At 40.5% G+C, this 20,252-nt stretch overlaps 2 protein-coding genes across 3 annotated transcripts; both read right to left on the bottom strand.

Moving 5' to 3' along the window:
- Positions 1-1,497: 1,497 nt before the first annotated feature.
- trim25l (tripartite motif containing 25, like) lies at positions 1,498-11,209 on the bottom strand. 2 transcript variants are annotated; one of them, XM_078796604.1, is made up of 16 exons: positions 10,585-11,209; positions 8,264-8,359; positions 7,124-7,357; positions 6,895-7,054; positions 6,041-6,073; positions 5,922-5,954; positions 5,787-5,831; positions 5,652-5,705; positions 5,537-5,578; positions 5,396-5,455; positions 4,641-4,832; positions 4,508-4,588; positions 4,396-4,431; positions 4,260-4,322; positions 4,113-4,178; positions 1,498-2,176 (listed from the first exon to the last, which is right to left on the bottom strand). In XM_078796604.1, the coding sequence occupies exons 1-16, from the start codon at positions 11,191-11,193 to the stop codon at positions 1,602-1,604; spliced, it is 2,379 nt and encodes a 792-aa protein (XP_078652730.1). In that variant the 5' UTR covers positions 11,194-11,209; the 3' UTR covers positions 1,498-1,601. The 2 variants fall into 2 exon arrangements, with proteins under 2 accessions (XP_078652730.1, XP_078652731.1); XM_078796605.1 differs by having other exon boundaries at positions 4,641-4,829.
- A 1,673-nt stretch (positions 11,210-12,882) lies between these two features.
- On the bottom strand, positions 12,883-18,277 carry LOC131104905 (carboxypeptidase O-like). Its single transcript, XM_058052566.2, has 9 exons — positions 17,883-18,277; positions 17,764-17,803; positions 17,598-17,699; positions 17,436-17,540; positions 17,128-17,244; positions 16,293-16,386; positions 15,983-16,185; positions 15,631-15,715; positions 12,883-13,369 (listed from the first exon to the last, which is right to left on the bottom strand). The coding sequence occupies exons 1-9, from the start codon at positions 17,954-17,956 to the stop codon at positions 13,110-13,112; spliced, it is 1,080 nt and encodes a 359-aa protein (XP_057908549.2). The 5' UTR covers positions 17,957-18,277; the 3' UTR covers positions 12,883-13,109.
- Positions 18,278-20,252: the final 1,975 nt, after the last annotated feature.

The following is a 20,252-nucleotide window of genomic DNA, read 5'->3' as shown; positions in this document are numbered from 1 at the left end:
CAGTTTTAGGTACCGTCATCCCTTTGTTATATCAAGGTTCAAACATCTCTCCCTGTATGGCATTTTTACAAAAAATAATCATTAATTTATAAATGATTGTTATTTCGTAGTTGTCTACCACCTATTATTCTTCAAAACAAATGCGTAGTAAGCAATTGTTCAGTATTCTCGGCCTAAATTAAGCATTTTCTAGCATTATAATGCTTGAAGATACAAATCCAAGATGTTGATAAACTGTACTACACTGGCCACTAGGTGTCACTAGTAATACGCACCAGACTTTATCGACAAACCTTTGATGGCACTTCCTGTCACACACAAAAGCTTCAGTCTTATTTAGGTCATAAATGGCTCATTTTCCATGATTATGTCTAATATATTGGTTAGGCAAAGTAGCGATACTTTGTTGTAAAAGCCTGATCATTTGCTGGTGAGCTTAGATATGAAATCCTCCATCTTGGCAGTCAAATTCATTAATTCATTCAGCACAGTATAAAAATACCTTTAATGCATTTGATTTGCTGCTGTTGCTGTCTAGAAAAATGGAAGGATGGCAGTGATGAGCACCATCTAGCTCATGTACACTCCCTTCAGGAAGTGGAGAGTACTGCATGCAACTCCCATGTTACAGGACTTGCACACTATAACTACTTCTGTCCTGTATCTAAATGTGCCAATTAAGTGATATTTACTTAAAATGTTAAACTATTGGACTTGTATAGAAATAATATATATTTTTTAAATAATGCTTCCCCTGACCGCACATTATTGTCCTTGTACATATTTATCTTTTTTTGTTCGCTATTTTCCAGCGCTACAGGTTGATCCTGAGCCGACTTCATTTCAAGTTAGTCCCTCCCCTTTTGTTACATTGCCAAGGTGGCGACTATTGGGTGTGGTAAGTGTCCATCATTACACATTTTGACCACCGCATTTCACCCCACTTCTCAGTATGACGACACTTATGCACTCAAAAGACCAAGTGTAAGTACACAAGTGCACCAATTGAGACACAGCCGTGGAAGTTGTTGGATTTGTGTGTTTTTGTCACATGGTTAGAGCTTATTATGGCACAATTTTCTGTAAACGGGCTGATTAATGACTTGTTTCTTTTTAACAATAAAGCAGAGGAAAATAAATATTGGATCTGTGCGGAGATGCTTTATGATCTGGATCGCTAACAACCTGTTCCAGAATCCCAAAAATCAGAGCTAAAAATCCATTTAATGGAGAATAATTGCAGAAAACAATGTGAAATAATTCAAAAATGATGAACGAGATGGACGAATGAACATTTATCATGACTTTTACTTTTATTGAAGACTGTTTGTGTAGATGGTGAGTAGCGTAGAAGGTGGATGGGATGGAATGGGGTGTCTTATACCTCCTTTGTCCAATTGCCACTACTTGCACCTTTATTTGGCCCCATGACAGGTTATTTTGCAGTTGCAATCCAATGTCCACTAATGACAGAAAACCATGTCAACAAACAAAAATCCTTATTATTACCCATTCTCTCATGTTTCTGGACAAAGTTTGCTTTTTTCCACTGTAAATGTATCGTTTGAACTTCAGTCATGGTCTCTATCCATGACGTGTCCTTACATGGGACACAGCTTGATGCTGTCTGAGGTGGAGTTGAACTGTCCAAGCGCAAAGTCCATACCCACTCCGACGCCACTCCCCACCCCGAAGACGGCATAGAGTGGCTGGGTAAAGTTTGCCCGGAAGGTGTGAAGGTGCGTCATGTTCTCAGCCACGCCGTAGAACCCCAACGTTCCCATTGACAGGTCCACGTAGATGCCCACACGGGGGGAGTAGATCACCGGTATGTCTCTCTTCTCGTTGTCATGCAAAGCTAAGCAACAGGAGTCTGAGAGCTCCAGGGTCCAGGACTGGGCATTGTAGCCCATTCCAGCCCTGGCGTCTGTGCCCTTCCTGCTGAGCGAGCCGTACGCCACACCCATCGAGGAGCCTCGGCCTCGCCACTCCACCTCCCAGTAGGAGCGCTGGGAATACAGCGGGCTGCCGCACATCACCTGAGTCCAGCCATCAAAACGCTGAGGGGTGTCCGGGTAGGGCTCCACTGCCGCCTGCAGGGTGGCTTTGGTGTTGCCTTCGGAGAGAACCAGACGACGGTGGGCGGAGTTGGGGTCAAGGGTGAAGTTGACAGAGTCTACAAAGAGTGAAAAGAGTGAGTTTTTAAGGTTCCTTCTACAAAACATGCACATATATCACACATGTATGACTAATATATGAAGAGCTTGCAACCAAAAGGCGCTAAATCCATTTTGACTGATTTCGAGAAAATCAATGATTTTTAATTACGCACATATCAATCTATTTGGTCATCAATTCTATATTGCAAATGAAAGAGCTATCAATATAGGTCATAGAAATGCATGCTATAAAAATCCTGCACACACCATGTATTTTATATATATTTTTTAATTCAATTTTTTTTTTCGGATTTAGCGCCTTTTGGCTGAAATGATGGATTTAGCGCCTTTTGGCTGAAATAAATTTGGAGTCACCTTTAACTTCTTCAATGGCATTGTTGTAAAAGAATGTAAGGTGCTTTAATGTTCTATACTAATAAAATAATTACAACACAGAAGCCATTCTCAACATACAATACACCCCCCCACACCCACCCCCCCCCCCCCCCCCCCCACACACACACACATGCACTCGTTCACCTTCAAACATTACAGAAACAAAATGTTATAACCTACCACTAGTACACGGTTACTGATAAAATTTTGTTAAGATATTATAGCACACATTAACATCATCCACATTCCATGATGATCAGCTTTAACACAACTCAACATACCCAATTATATAAGACAATGGTACAAGACATGTCATACATTGCAGGTGCATTCAACCTGTAGGATGCAGTAGAGCGACACATGAAAAATAACAATTACTGTTTGTGTACTTAATGTACACAAACAAAACAGGATGCGCACTGATACTGGCTTTCTGTATGTGCAGTGCCAATTGTATTCTTCTCTCTGATTGGTCAGATTATCAATAGATGGGAAACTTGGGCCAATCAGAATAAAGAATAAAGAAAGGGATTTAGCTCCTTTTGGTTGAAATCTGAAATGGAAATAGCGCCTTTTGGTTGAAAGCATAAATTTCATATCACTTTTTTTCATATTTTTTAAAATGATTTCAAGACCAAAATATGTGATTTGGATACACATGACAGAGGTCTATTAAACTCATGAAAAACATGCAACTTAGTGAAAATTGGATTTAGCGCCTTTTGGTTGCAAGCTCTTCATATACTATACCTGTTATTTTTGATGTTTTTTTTCACCAATAGAAAATGAGCTATGGGCCACAGTTTAGACACTTTGGATTTTATTTGCTCATTTTTAAATTGTATAGTAGAAAACTAAATAGGGGCTGCATGGTGGAGAGTGGTTAGCGTGCAGGCCCCACAGCTAGGGGACCCGAGTTCAATTCCACTCTCGGCCATTATCTGTGTGGAGTTTGCACGTTCTTCCCGTGCATTCGTGGGTTTTCTCCGGGTACTCCGGTTTCCTCCCACATTCCAAAAACATGCTAGGTTAATTGGCGACTCCAAATTGTCCATAGGTATGAATGTGAGTGTGAATGGTTGTTTGTCTATATGTGCCCTGTGATTGGCTGGCCACCAGTCCAGGGTGTACCCCGCCTCTCGCCCGAAGACATCTGGGATAGGCTCCAGAACGCCCGCGACCCTCGTGAGGATAAGCGGTAGAAAATGAATGAATGAATGAATGAATTGGACTTTGTGTAAAAAATAAATCAGTGGTTTCCAAAGTGCATTTGGCATATTTTAAAAATACACAAAATAACAAGAAAAAATTGAAATGTTGATTCTAATAATTTGTTAATGTATCTATGTTGGATTTGCACTTACAGGAAATAAAAAATATCAAAACTGGACCTTTATTGAATCTGGTAGATCAGTGCCGCACTTGGCACCAATGCAAGCGGACCGTAACAGCACTGTATTTAATCCTGGCCAAATGTCTACCAAAACTGGGCCTAAAATGGATTGAATGTATGCTTGTAGGTTTACGTATTGTGGATAAGACGGCAACTTGACTCACATTGTAGGAACTCCTCTCTTGTTCTCGGTTCTGCAGCCTGGATGCTGTCGATGTTGATCTCCCTCACTGACAGGTGAATATCAAACGGTGTTAATTGCAACACAGTTGGCTCCGCTGCATGCACGTGTAGGAGTGCCTGTTACTCACGTGCGGGGAAAGCGGGAGCATGATTCGTGGTTGTGGGCGTGTCCAAGAACAGACTGGGGTTGACTGCAAAGACAACGTGCGGTTCAGAGGTCAGATCATCCAAATGATGGAAGTGGTTTTTGGGTAGCAGTCTTACCCTGTGTCGGTGTTTCAGAAAGAGTCGGCATCCCCCCTGTTGAAAAGGAGCGTTCGTTACAAAAGTACGATAAGGCCGTATGAGCGAGAATGGTGTCCGAGCGCATGCATGCCTGCAGATGGCGTGGTGGTGACATGCCCGTTGCCACGGCGGGAGCGGAAAATGCTGCTGATGGATGCCATCCGACTAAAAGCTGGAATGAATGTTTGTTATGGCTGCTCAGAAACGCAACAACGTGTGTTTACCTCCAGTGGAAGCTGGCGGAGGAGCCAAAGAAGAAACTGGTGCAAGAGTCCCATTCGGGCTGACTGGAGTTTGAGAAGGCATAGAAGAGACATCCTGACTCTGACTGGACCGACTCCACAGGGATGGGGACTCTCTCCTGCTTGGAGTCGGGCTGGGTCTCGGGGTGAGTCGAAGGTTGTCTTCTTTCACTGCTGACCAGGATAAAATGAATCAAACAATAAACCCCATTTAAAAATACATCACAGTGTATCATTGAGATACTGTAGCCCCATAAGAATAACCTCAGAGGGGAACTGCAGCATCCAGGGCCTTAAGGAACTTTGGGCAGATCTCACCTACCCAGGAGCTCTTTGACCACCTCTACAACCTCAGCCCCAGAAATACTGTAGCAGACCATACTGTAGATTCCCCAGGCACTGCTTTCTCTTCGAGACTTCCAAATATTACTTTATCGGTCCAATACATCTCCAGTTGAAGTCAGCAGCACACCATCCCCTCCTAAGATGACCGATGCTGATCCAAAATCCGAAGTCCCATGGACGAAAAAGGCCGAAAAGTACTCCTCCTTCAGCTTCACTGTGTCCCTCACCACTGATGTCCACCACCATGTTCTGGTTTTGGTTCTTCCACGACAGACACCGACCGCCTTCTGGTTTCGACTACCATCAAGCACCTCCGGTTGTTTCTCTTAATTGCTCATTACAGAGGAACCCGTTTTATCTAGAGGACTCTCGGATTAGAAGCGTGAACATACCCGACTCTTGCTCGTCTCGCCTCTGTCGGCCCCACAGTCTCGGTGACCTCGGAGCGACCTCTGCAACAGGATGGGAAAAATGCATCTGTCATAGTTGGCGCCAATGACACGTTTGAGCTTCTGTACACCTTCCATGCTCACCTCTCGGCGTGTCCCTGCTCCTCACGTCTGGCCCCCGGATGCCTGAAATTGTATACAGGAACATGTTGCACTTTTTTCCATGTCTGCCCGCAGCGTGTACGATGGACGTCCATACCCAGTCCTCGTCTTTCTGCATTTCGTGATGTCACCGAGAGGCCTGGGGAAGAGCCTACAAAACAAGCGGTTTGATGAAGATCATTTAGCGTCATTATGATGCATGAATGCGAATGGACGTGCATGTCGGTGGTACCTGCAGAGCGGTTGTTCGAGTTCCGTGGCCCCAATGCAGAAAACACTGGTGGAGAAATGTGCTTAAAAAAAGTTCTTACATTTTTGGGACATATTTTGTGTTTTTTTTTTTAACAAGCGGACCAAAAAAACTCACATTTCAAAAGGCCGCCTCTGGTATTGCGATGGGCTGGATGAAAAAAACAACATATATATCACTACTGCGACTGTATGTCAAAAAAATACTATATTCATAACAAATAAAACTAATCTTACCATTGCCCAGTGTGAATAAAGTTGTCTCATTGACTGGAAAAAGCAAAGACAAACAGGGTGAAATAGATAATTAGTTATATATTATATATATATTATAATATTTATTATTAGTTTTATTATTTATTAAATATTATTTATTATATACTCAATAAAGTGTTATATATATGTTATATATATTTAACATTTTGACTCAATAAAATGCTATATATATACTATATAGTATATAATACATAATATAATAAATAATAAAAGTAATAATAATTATTTATTTATTATTACAGTTATTAATTATACTATATTTATTATATATTGTTTAATATATACTCAATAAAATGTTAAATGTATATATGTATATATATATATATATAGTTTTATTATCAATTTTATTATATATTATTCATTTTATATATATAAATATATATCAGACATCAGTGGTGATTTATTATATATTGTTTATTTTATACTCAATAAAATGTTAAATGTGTATATATATAGTTTATTATCAGTATTATTATCAATTCTATTATATATTATTAATTATATATATATATATTTAACATTTTATTGAGTATATAATAAATAATATATAATAAAATATATATATATACAATTATACAATAAATAATATATAATAATACAACTGTAATAATAAATAAATAATAATAAATATTATAATAAATAATTATCCAAAATGTTTTATATATATACATTTTGAGTATATAATTAATATATAATAAATAATTATATTTAGTTTATAATTGATTTTTTCAAAGTTTCAAATATATCCACCTCATTTGAATCCCTCATTTGACATGATTTTATTAAGAATGATATTTTTAGAGGCCAAACCAAACCTTTTTTGTTAATCTTGCTGAGCTCCTGGTTGCAGAGCTCCTCCACTCGATCCCTCAGATCCAGGATGGCATCCCTGACAGGCTCAAAGGAAGCTTCATGGTTTACCTGCACAGCTGGAAGGTCTCCCGATTCCAGTGGACTGCACATGCTCTCACACGTCTAAAAAGGAACTGTGGACCTCAAATGGCTTTCAGCAGAACATCACCTCATGGACGGAACTCCTCTAACCTGCAGGTAGTAGATGTGGTCTTCGCATTGAGTGAGGTCCTTCATCTGAGTGTCCCTCTTCTTCAGCTCCTTAATCTCTGCCTCGAGGCTCTCCGTCACCTCCTGAGCCTGGCCCATCTTCTCCCGGCCGACCTCCTCCAGCACCTCCTCCAACAGCTCCTGCAGTCTCTCCACTGATCGCTGCAGCTCCAGCAGCACCTTCTCGGAGTCGCTGTGGACGCGGTCTGTGGAGCGCTGCTCAAAGTCACAGCGAGTACATTTGTAGTTTTACTTACTGTACTTGAGAATACAAAATAAGGTAAAAGTACATGTCAGAAGTCTATTTAATGTGTTCTTTTAGGTTCTGAGTTCCCTATACTTATATTTAGTCATCATACTTTGTATGCGAGTACCAGTTACTTGTACTTGAGAAAAGTCAAGTACAAGTCAAAAGTAAAACTGCTGTTAGAGTAGTCAAGTTGACCCCATGTACTTTGACTTTATATGTTGTAGTACAAAAGATGATAACTAAAAATTTACTTTTGACTTGTACTTTTATTTTCTGCACCGAAGTACACGTGTACTTGAGTCGAAAAACATTGCTAAAGTGTAGAAAAACACTTTACTTTCTCATACTTTACATTTATACTTGAGTACAAAAAAATGACCAAAGTATAGAAAATAAAAATCCAAGTAGTGACACTTTTAGATGTACTTTTGTCTTTTACTTTTACATTGTATGTTTAAGGACTACTGAGGTATACCTTTTAACAACACTTTTACATGTACTTTTGACTTGAACTTTTACTGTCTATACTTAAGTACTACTAAGTACTACTGTATAGACTGTAGACTACTGTAAGTATAAACAACATAAAAGTACAAGTCAAAATTGTTAAAGAGCAGTCCAGTTCACCTTTACCAACTTGTACCATTATGTTATATACTTGCAGTATTTTTTTTAGTTATACTTTGTACTTGAGTACATATAAATATGTTGTTAAAGCGTTCTACCTGTACTTTCAACTTGTACTAATTTGTTCTTTACTTTAGTCATTTTTTTAATTACACTTTGCACTTGAGTACTTGTTCTTGAGTATACAAAGTACAAAGAGTAACCCAGTACTGTATTTCTAGCTGTTTACGATACAACGCCGCCACCTTCATGCCGTCCATCATCTTCTTCATGTCCTTCAGCTCCTGCTGTCTCTCTTTGAGCTTCTGCTGATTTTCCGCCATCATTTCAGTCAGCACTTTCTGCACAAGAGAAGCATTGACATCAGTGAGAAGAGGGCGGGGCTACATGGAGGCGTGTGGATCGGAATGTCGTTCGGAATGTGTTCAACCTGGCTGGTGTCTATGCAAAAGCCTAGGAGTGCCTACACTTCCGTGGAGAGAGAGTTTAATGTCGTTCTCGTGTCTCTTTGGCTTTTACGTCATAATCCCACTTCTTACATCTCTCTGATGTCAGCTGAATAATGATTGACAGCAGGATGACTCAACAAGTACCACTCAATGGTGTCCCGGTCCCTCCTTTAAGGCTCTAGGACCACTTTTCCTCCCCGCCTTGGCGACTGCACTAGCGCCCACACTTGTAATCCCACTTCTGAAACCAGGGTAACATTGACAGGATAACGATGTTATGGGATGACATAACACCAAATAACAAATCAGCCTTTGATTGGTGCTGATTAGTATTGCATGCCACACAAAGACACACGCATTGCGGTCACTAGGGAGGTTCCGGCCCCCTGCTGTAGGGTGCCGGTTGGTTGTGGCGGAGGACCACTTTTCTTTCCCACTCTGAGAACTGCACTCCATAAACAACCTGATCCACTATCTCTAGGACTCGGTACAGTCCCACCCAGGGACTGTCCAGTTCAGGGTACCACCCTCTGGTTTTCGCATCGTAATCCCACTTCTGACACCAGTGCAACATCAGCAGAATAACAATGCAGGATGACTGCACAAATCCGGCTTTCATTGGTAATGTATCAAACAGTTGGGTAAACAGTCTTTGACATGGTAATCCCACTTCTGACACCAGTGCAAATCTGGCTTTCATTGGTAATGTATCAAACAGTGGGGTAAGTAGTCTTTCACATTGTAATCCTACTTTTGACACCAGTGCAAATCTGGCTTTCATTGGTAATGTATCAAACAGTGGGGTAAGTAGTCTTTCACATTGTAATCCTACTTCTGACACCAGTGTAACATCAGCAGAATAAGGCAGGATGACTGCACAAATCCGTCTTTCATTGGTAATGCATTAAACAGTGGGGTAAACAGCCTTTCACATCGTAATCCCACTTCTGACACCAGTGCAATTCCGGCTTTCATTGGTAATGTATCAAACAGTGGGGTAAACAGTTTTCACATCATAATCCCACTTCTGACACCAGTGCAACATCGGCGGAATAACAAGTCAGGATGACTGCACAAATCCGGCTTTCATTGGTAATGTGTCAAACTGGGGTAAATAGTCTTTCACATCGTAATCCCACTTCTGACACCAGTGTAACATCAGCGGAATAACAAGCAGGATGACTGCACAAATCTGGCTTTTATCGGTAACATATCAAACAATGGGGTAAACAGTCTTTCACATCATAATGCCACTTCTGACACCGGTGTAGCATCAGTGGAATAACGAGGCAGGATGACTGCACAAATGAGACTTTCATTGGTAATGTATCAAAAAGTGGGGTAAATAGTCTTTCACATTGTAATCCCACTTCTGACACCAGTGTAACATCAGTAGAATAAGGCAGGATGACTGCACAAATCTGGCTTTCATTGGTAATGTATCAAACAGTGGGGTAAACAGTTTCCACATCGTAATCCCACTTCTGACACCAGTGCAACATCGGCGAAATAACAAGGCAGGATGACTGGGCAAATCCGGTTTTCATTGGTAATGTATCAAACAGTGGGGTAAACAGTTTTCACATCGTAATCCCACTTTTGACACCAGTGCAACATCGGCGGAATAGCAATGTATTTCAATGTATCAAACAGTGAGTGTAAACAGCCTTTCACATTGTAATCCCACTTCTGACACCAGTGCAACATCGGTAAAATAACAAGTCAGGATGACTGCACAAATCTGGTTTTCATTGGTAATGTGTCAAACTGGGGTAAATAGTCTTTCACATTGTAATCCCACTTCTGACACCAGTGTAACATCAGCAGAATAAGGCAGGATGACTTTGCACAAATGAGGCTTTCATTGGTAAAGTATCAAAAAATGGGGTAAACAGTCTTTCACATTGTAATCCCACTTCTGACACCAGTGTAACATCGGCGGAATAACAAGGCAGGATGACTGCACAAATGAGGCATTCATTGGTAATGTATCAAAAAAATGGGCTAAACAGTCTTTCACATCGTAATCCCACTTCTGACACCAGAGTAACTCAGACTAATACACAATACTCTCACTACATAAATAAAGAAATGTTCACTTCATTTCTCCGCCTTACCTGTTTCTCCATGCGCTCAGCCTTGGTGGACACGCTCTCGTGGCCTTTGTGCTGGTTGCTAGTGCAAAGCCAACAGATGAACATCTTGCACTGGCGACAGAAAAACTCCTGGAGATATTTGTGCTGCGTGCAGATCTTCTCGGCCAAGTTTCCTGTCGGCGCTATCAGCTCGTGGTCCTTCAGGGCCTTGGTCGTCTGGTGCTGCTTCAGGTGGGTGTCACAGTACGAGCTCATGCACACCAGGCAGGTCTTGACCGCTGCCCTCTGTTCTCCTTTACAGAGGTCGCACTGCACGGCCGAGGAGGGAAGAGTCTTTTTGGATTTTAACGCCCCCCGTATGCTTTGGTACACCTCAGACCTGGGGGTTCCTTTGCGGAGTTGTTCCACTGCTTCAGCCAGCATGGTGTTTCTAGAGAGAGAGGGCCGAGGGCAGAAGGTCTGGCGGCACTGTGGGCAACTGACGATGCCCTTGGCTTCATCCTTGCTCCAGAAGTCTTTGATGCAGGCCATGCAGTAGCTGTGCCCGCAGGGGATGGTGACCGGATCGTTGGGGAGATCCAGACACACGGGGCAGTTGAACTGCTCCTCTGTCCATAGCTTACCACTCATGGTGCAAATAGAAGGAGAAGGAGCACCAGAGACCCGTGCGAGAAGAGGATTTTCTTGGAGCCACAGCAGGAAATAAGAAGTTGGGCTGAGAGAGCAGGGAGGGGCTTTAGTCGACTGGCAGGTTGAGCGGGTAAAAACGGGTGTCGGTGGAAACACTGCCCAATGACGGAAGGAGTGTATCCTTTTATTGTCTGCAAACTAGAAATACTAGCCACAGATGTGTGATAGCATATATGGGACATTGTTTGTGTGAAATATGTTCCTTGTTTGAAAATAATAAATAGAATATATAATAATACTTTAATAAAAATCGATATTATATAAAAAAAAAATGATTTCAGAGCACATGACAACAGTTTTACTTTGTAGAAACTCTGTGTTGGTGATACAGCAAATTTTGGTATTGATCCTATTACCAGTGCCGATACTGATTATCATTACAGTGCATCCTCGTCTATTTGCCATATGCTGATTTTTGGTCAGAAAAAATATTTTTCATTTTTTAATTTTAAATGTTTTTATTTTTCTTTCTCTCTGAGTTGGTAATAATTTACAAATACGTAATAAATGAATGCCAGCCTGCCTAGCCCACCAGGTTAGCATTGCAGACTGTTAAAGAAAAAGTATTTGATATTTATCTTATGACTTAAGATCACACAATTATTTTTTTTTTACAATTTTGTGTAGCCCAAAATAAAACAAAGACTTGGAAAAATCTTCAGTATACTGTGTATATACAGTATATATACCGTGTACAATATATGGAAATAAAGAAAAACAGCGCCATTTAGTGGGCATTTCTCTTCAATGCAGTATAATTGATAGTGAAGGAATTATGCATTTGTAATAATTACAAAAAAACGTTAACACAAGTAAGTGATTTTTGGTGCCGCTTGCGTTTAGCTCTATCCATTATTGAAGTGTTCCGTGTCATATTATGTTGTGTATTTTTATAATATGACATATCCAAATTTCGGACAGACCTCACAGCTAGGAGACCTGAGTTCAAATCCACTCTTTGTCATCTCTGTGTTGATTTTGCATGTTCTCCCCGTGCATGCGTGGTTTTTCTCCGGGTACTTCGGTTTCCTCCCACATTCCAAAAACATGCTAGGTTAATTGGTGACTCCAAATTGTCCATAGGTATGAATGTGAGTGTGAATGGTTGTTTGTCTATATATGTGCCCTGTGATTGGCTGGCTACCAGTCTAGGTTGTACCCCGCCTCTCGCCTGAAGACAGCTGGGATAGGCTCCAGCACCCCTTGCGACCCTCGTGAGGATAAGCAGTAGAAAATGAATTTCATTCAATTTTTCCTGTTATCGTTTTGTGACTTTGTAGATGTAATTTGCATATAAAATAAACACATTTAGTTCTAGTATTGACCCCAGAGGTACACCACAAGCTACTGTATATCCCGACATAAAGATATGTGTTCTCCTAGCTACACAAATTACCTCTTGTCCTGTTTAAGTACCTTTTTATCCAGTTCAGTGCGGAACCTTCTCACCTGTGTGCTGTGTAGAACTTGCACTGTAACACTTGTGTGGCTTGTGAAGAACGATATCACTATGTGGATATCATCATGCAACGTAGTCCTTCAAATAGAATGTTTTTCCCGATGGTTCATCTGAGAGAACAAGGCTACTTGCTCTTCATCGGCACAGGAACTTTTAAGTAATTCTTTTTTTCCTCTTTAATGGGACTAGAAAGCAAAAATGTGCATCATCCATCCAACAGCATCTTCTGTAGCACCTTTCCTGGTCGCGGGTGAGCTGGAACCAGACACACTCGCTCTATTTAAAAGTAAGACAACCCATCTTTATTGGAATATACGTATCAGTCGTACATTCACATACTCTTGCCCAACTGAAACGAAATGTAAATACTTCCGATGGATTTGTGCATTCTTTGGTGTCACACGATACTGGTGACGCCTACCATGACTAGCACGGTCCAGAGTGTCGCCCCACTGGATGGCACGGCCCGGTTAAAGACTTTGTCGTGGGCGTAGGTGATGATGTGCAGGGCGCCGCTGTAGGCTTCCTCACAGGTGGGTTGGATCTGATCCTCAGGAAGCTTAAAGCCATATTTTCCCTCATCTCTCAGCTCAAAGGTGTAGGTGAGGGGTATTTCCTGTTGTCGAGCCCAATCTCTGGAGGACCCGGAGTTGGCATCTGAAAGATTGAAATTGAACATATCGTAAGGAGAGGAATCGTAAATCAGATTAGGACTGTCTTGCTGTGAGGTATCAGTACTAACCAGTGTGCAACTACAGCGTCTAAGGCAGGGGTGGGTGAACTTTTTGACTCGTGGGCCGCATTGCGTTAACAAAATTGTTAACAAAACACACAATTTTTACGCTTATAATTCTAACAGTCTGCCTTGAATTATTAGTCTAATTTTATTTGTAAAAGTGTCATACTATCAACTATATGTTTTCATTTCCCTCAAACTACAACATTTAATTTTACAGTTATTTATTTATTTCTTTATTTTTTTTACTGAATAAGACATCATGTTAAAAGTTGACGTACTCCGAAAGTAACTGGCAGGCCGGATTCAAGCGCTTGGTGGGCCGCATGTGGCCCCCGGGCTGTAGTTTGCCCACCCCTGGTCTAAGGCAATGATTCTCAACTGGTGGATCGCCGGGTTTGGAATACACAACTTACTATGGTGCCAGTGAGTGGAGACTTGATTTTACGTCAGTCTGACACACAGTTGCAGATAGCTGCTGGAAAAAAGAGACGTGTCACACCCAACAGATTTCCGCAATTTGGGTCGGTGCTTGACATTGAGGGGTGATAATGGGTCCCGCAGCCAAACAAGTTGAGAACCATTGGTCTAAGGCAGGGGTCAGCAACCTGCGGCTCCAGAGCCGCATGTGGCTCTTCAGCCTCTTTATTGTGGCTCCCTTTGCGATGCTTGAATATTTTTAACACCCGAGTGGGGAAAATGCACGTCTTTTGTAATGAGTTTTAAAAAATCCAACTTTGTCTGAGACCATGAATGCATCCTGAGTGAGTTCTGACTGCTATCCAGTTCAGTACATGAAGAAAAACAAGTAATACTTACCTACAAATCTAAAAAATAAATTCGAGATAATTTAAAAACAGCGGCATGGGAACTTGTTTTTACGTTTACAGTAGTTTACACATCCATTTATGTAAGTTTATCTCCAATACTAGCAAGAGTACTCCAACTCGTCTTTTCTTATCTGAACTACTTTGATACCCCCAAATTCCCTCCAATGTTGTTTTAAACATACTATATGTTTTGCGGCTCCAGGCTATTTTTCTTCAGTGGGCATTGGGTAAAATGGCTCTTTTCATAGTAAAGGTTGCCGACCCCTGGTCTAAGGCAGGGGTGGACAAACTACAGCCCGGGGGCCACATGCGGCCCGCTGAGCATTTGAATCTGGCCCGCCAGTTGCCACCAAAGTACTATTTATACCTTTAACATACAAGCTGGCAACATGACTTCCGAGTAGTCTGTTCTTTAATAGTCAGTGTTTTATCGTAAAAAATCGTATGTTTAAAGTGCTCCTGAAAAAAGGGACCGAATGTATGACACTTTTACCGATGAATATTTCCAGGTGGACTGTTAGAATTATAAACGTAAAACAGTTTGCATCTATCAAATATTGAGTCTTAACCGATGGACAATTTTGGTAAAAAAGTTTGCCCAACCCTGGTCTAAGGGATTACCGTATTTTCTGGACTATAAGTCGCTCCGGAGTATAAGTCGCACAAGGCCAAAAATGCATAATTAGGTAGAAAAAAAACATACATAAGTCGCACTGGAGTATAAGTCAAATGTTTTGCGGGTAATTTATTTTACAAACTATTGTATTTTCTGGACTATAAATTGCTCCAGAGTATAAGTTGCACAAGGCCAAAAATGTATAATTAGGTAGAAAAATCATACATAAGTCGCACCGGAGGATAAGTCGCATTGTTTGCAGGTAATTTATTTTACAAACTACCGTATTTTCTGGACTATAAGTCGCATAAGGCCAAAAATACATAATTAGGTCGAAAAAAACATACATAAATCGCACTGGAGTATAAGTCGCATTTTTTGCGAGTAATTTATTTTTGAAACTACTTGACCAAAACAGACATTACGTCCTCTTGGAAGGCAAGTTGTAACAATAAAAGAATAGAGAACAGGCTGAATAGGTGTAAGATATGCTAACACAATGGTTATTCAGCTACACAAAAAATAAACATGAACACAAAAGGTGTCCAGTGTTTATGGAACATAAACACTTTTTTCATTTATAAGTCACTCTGGAGTATAAGTCGCAGGAACAGCCAACCTATGAAAACAAGTGCAACTTATAGTCCGGAAAAAACGGTATATGCTTTAAAATAATTAAAATGTACTTCCACTGGAATGTCAGTCCAAGGGTAACAGCAGCCAAATGTTTACTTACATAATATATCAGGTGAGGTTCCTACTCTGTAGGTCTTTCCGTGGACCTTCTTTATGGCTTCCGCTGCACCCAAACCGACATCCATCTAAAGAACCAGGCGTTAAAGGTCACCTGATTGGTTAATGGTCATTCACTTATATCGTGCCTTTGGCACTGTTACCCACTGAGGATCAAACCCACAACCTTCAGTGCTAACATCACCAAACCAGCTGAGCCAGGCCCAGTTTTCACATCCAAGTCCCCTTTCCAACAACAGGAAGTGTTGCAAGGGTTCCTGATAATGAAACAGTAGCCACCCACCCACACCCCCACATTCTTTTGACCTTGGCACCATGACCCAGGAAATACATACCAGCTCCTCATAGTTTTGGGCAGTGAAGTTAGGATGCCCAAAGGGAACCAGGAGCAGCTGGCCGTAGGAGTGGATGGTGAGGAAACACAGGAAGTCCTCCTTCCTGCTTCCTACAAAGTAGGTAACGGCCTGAGTCTCAGGCTCGGACTCGGGAGTTCTGCCGCCGAAGGTTTGGGAGCAGCAGTCAAACGACACCCCCACCGCTATGAAAGGAATCAAAATCCCGTAAATGCATGACATAATACCTGCTCACACCTCAACAAATATTAAGTGACGTTGAAATATTTTTTGTTATGGTATAAACACTCACTGCCCCAGTTGGCGTTGAAGTTCCGGTTGAGGTCAGTCCCAGAACAGTTGCAGCCTGCAGGCCCCGGAGACCTGTTCTTCCTCCACAGACGAGTCTAAACGGGTCAGAGTAGCTAGTTAATGTTGTTTCACTCATCTCCTGGTGAACTTCTCCCTTCATCCAAATGCGGTGACCATCAAAAACCTGTCCCGGTTGGACTGATCACCTGTCAGTCTTCCATACAGAAATACATCTGTCCATCCAGATTGCTGTCCTGCAGTAGAAAATGTAGTAGTATATGTAGTAGTTGTAATACAGGTGGAAAAAATATTAGTCTGTGTCTTGTTTTTTTGTTGGCAATTTTCCAACAATTTCAACTTTCTTAAATAAAATGTATTCTCATGATTCTTATTTCAGTCCCATAATATTTGGACTTTATTCTATAAAATATTCTATAAAATGACTATTTTACTCAAAATATTTTGACTTTTTCTCTTAATATTTTATCTTGTTAAAGTTTTTTTCCCCATTTTTCAAAATTGACAGCGATTTAAACTTTGTTCTTTTATATTTTCTTTGTGTAATTATGACATTATTGCCGTAATATTTTGCCTTCTTGTAGGCAAAAACGACAATTGTTTGTCCTTTTTCCACATAATATTTCAGAATTCTGTTCAAATGTATGCCTTGTTTCTCTGAATTCTTTCCTTGTTAAAGTTTTATTTTGTAGTGTTTTTATGAAATTGTATTTTTAGAAATGGCACCCAGGCCGCATTTTGGAGCCCCTTGCTTTAGGGTATGTCTGTTTGTGTTATTTGGTGATGGAAAGGTAACGTGAAACCGTGGCAACACTGACTGTGATGTCCCTCCATGAGTAGATGTATCCGTCCATGTTGAGCACCGGGGTTACGTAAAAGTCCATGTTCTTCATCATCTGGTCTATTTTTGGGTCAGTCTTGTATGTTTGCAGGATCTGAAACGATAAGAACATATCGGTATTCCCAGGACACTTCATCGATCCCAAGTGGATAGTTCAGGTTGTCTTAGAAGACGTTTCCCAGAAGGCTTCATGAGTTCTCTGAGGCAAAATGTCTTCTATGACAACACTCAGCAGTCCACTTCCGATGGATTCAATGTTCCCGCCTGTGTCCCATCAATGATTACCTGTCTGACAAAGTACTGACAGAAGGCCGGAGCGATCCATTCCCTGGCGTGGATACCACAGTCCATCCAGATAGCTTTCTTCTTCTCTCCGGTATTCACACCAATCTGGAGAGCAACCGTGTTTGTCTTGTACTAGTTTGTGACATGAAAAGGTTATTTTACCTTGAGCAAGGTAATAGTCCTGAACTCGTAGGTCCGTCCGTACTCTATTCTCGTTACAATGTCAGGGTGATCCTTTTCCATCTGGACCATCCACTCGGAGATCTGTTGGACCAAAAGCTATTAGGCTGTGTCATTGTCTGCGTGGATGCCATGTCTGTATCCTCACCTCTGACATGGGATGATACTTGTAGTAATTGTACTCTCTTCTGTAGGACACACCAAACATGATTAAGTACATCGGCCAGTATTTCTTACCAGTAGAAGCCACACAAAAAAGTTACTCACTTTTGTAGTTTTACTGCCCCGGCCGCTGAAAGCAGCACCAAAAGAGCAAATCCCGCAACACCGACTGTTGTCATACTGAGGAAAGTTCTTGGTTGTAAGACTTGGAATTCCTTTTATACTACAAGATAGCATACTTCAGATAAAGAAGCACCTTTGCCTCTATTGCAGATGTTATCATTGCATTGCTGTTAATGTGTGCACTGAATTTAATAACCAGTCATGTCATCTGAAGGTTACCTGATAAGAAATTGATAATTGGAATCAATAACCATAAAACTACGCTTCATGGGGCTTAAACTCAAACACTTAAACGCATCTAAAGTATAAAATGTATCGATATTCGCCACAAATGAATGATACGAACAGATGGAATGGGAGTCTTGTTGTGGCCTTTCGCCTGGTTATTAAGCCAGCGCTCAAGGCTAGCAGTCTAGAGGTGAGGCTACATAATCCTCACTGTTTGTTGTAATTCCGTTAACAAGATCATTTATTAACTGTAACTTTTGAGGCCGGATTGACTGTCTTAGCTACTGCTAACATAGGAAAACAAATTAAAAAACATGCTAGGTTAATTGGTGACTCCGAATTGTCCATAGGTATGAATGTGAGTGTGAATGGTTGTTTGTCTATATGTGCCCTGTGAGTACAAGTCGCATTTTTTGCGGGTAATTTATTTTACAGACTACCGTATTTTCTGGACTATAAGTTGCTCTGGAGTATAAGTCACACAAGGCCAAAAATGCATAATTAGGTAGAAAAAAACATACATGATCGCACTGGAGTATAAGTCACATTTTTTGCAGGTCATTTATTTTACAAACTACCGTTTTTTCTGGACTATAAGTTGCTCCAGAGTATAAGTCGCACAAGGCCAAAAATGCATAATTAGGTAGAAAAAAACATACATAAGTCGCATTTTTTGCAGGTAATTTATTTTACAAACTACCGTATTTTCTGGACTATAAGTCGATCCAGAGTATAAGTCGCACAAGGGCAAAAATGCATAATTAGGTAGAAAAAAACATACATAAGTCACACTGGAGGATAAGTCGCATTTTTTGCGAGTAATTTATTTTCTAAACTACTTGACCAAAACAGACATTACATCCTCTTGGAAGGCAAGTTCTACCAATAAAAGAATAGAGAACAGGCTGAATAGGGGTAAGATATGCTAACACAATGGTTATTCAGCTACACAAAAAATAAACATGAACACAAAAGGTGTCCAGTGTTTATGGAACATAAACACTTTTTTCATTTATAAGTCGCTCTGGAGTATAAGTCGCAGGAACAGCCAACCTATGAAAAAAAGTGTGACTTATAGCCCGGAAAATACGTAATGTAAAATTCTCCAACGGGTTTAAATGACAAATATAATAATGAAAATGCATTACCAAATCTATCACCTTATAAAAAAAAGTCTCATGAGGTAGAAATCCAAATTCAAAAGATAGAAGTGAGTTTTAGGTGATGTAAGATGACTTTACTAAGGTTCTCGTGATCTACACTCGTAGCCAATGAATGATTGTGATGTGGTTTCAGTGCCCCAGGCTTCCTAAGATGGACACAGTATCCTTTTAGCATTGAATATACCTCGAGGGGAATATGAATTGGTGTCATCACACACACATTTTACATGCTTGCCTTTAATATTTGCCTCAGCGAGTGAAATTGGGACATGACTGGGTATCACTTAAAGAACCCCCTTGTTCCCACAAAGATGCTGCTCTGAAACGACGTTATTAATAGCAGAAGAAATATGAGCGTTCAGTCACAGAGAATCCAGAAAGTCCTGGAAAGGTTTGTACTTTGTGGGTTGGTATTTCTGGGTCTTTATGCATGAAAAGGTCAGAAAATTGAAGTTACTATGTTGGTTACTGACACCGAAGAATATATCCCAACTGTCGAGGACTACGGTTGGACATTACAGCCCCTTGCAAATAGTACACAAGAAAAACAGCAGTCAATTGAAAATAACTCAATAACTATTATTGGATGAAAACCACAGTGTGTGAAGTCATTGATGTATCATTTAATATGGTATTATGGATCATATATTCTGTATTTATTCATTCATTACAATATTTAGTTGTAGCTGTGAAATTACTCAAAGACTCAAAGTTGATGCTGGAAGAAAAGCAGCACCACATTTTAAATGATGCTCTTATTCCTCCACAAAGGAGAATGGAATAAATAGTCATGTGGTCTTGATTTCCAGATCCCAATAATGACCGTGTGATACCAAGGATAATTGTCAGTGACGCACTCAAGGGAGGCAGTAAAAAAACAATAATGACATTAATATTAATACTTGTCACTACAATCATTCGGTAATCTTGAGTAAAACGTCTCAGTTGAATTTATTTAAAT

Source organism: Doryrhamphus excisus, linkage group LG15 (genome assembly GCF_037039965.1).
Source record: "Doryrhamphus excisus strain RoL-2023G ecotype Guam linkage group LG15, RoL_Dexc_Guam_v1.1, whole genome shotgun sequence".
Lineage (NCBI taxonomy): Eukaryota > Metazoa > Chordata > Actinopteri > Syngnathiformes > Syngnathidae > Doryrhamphus > Doryrhamphus excisus.
This window is presented reverse-complemented; position numbering and strand designations above follow the sequence as displayed.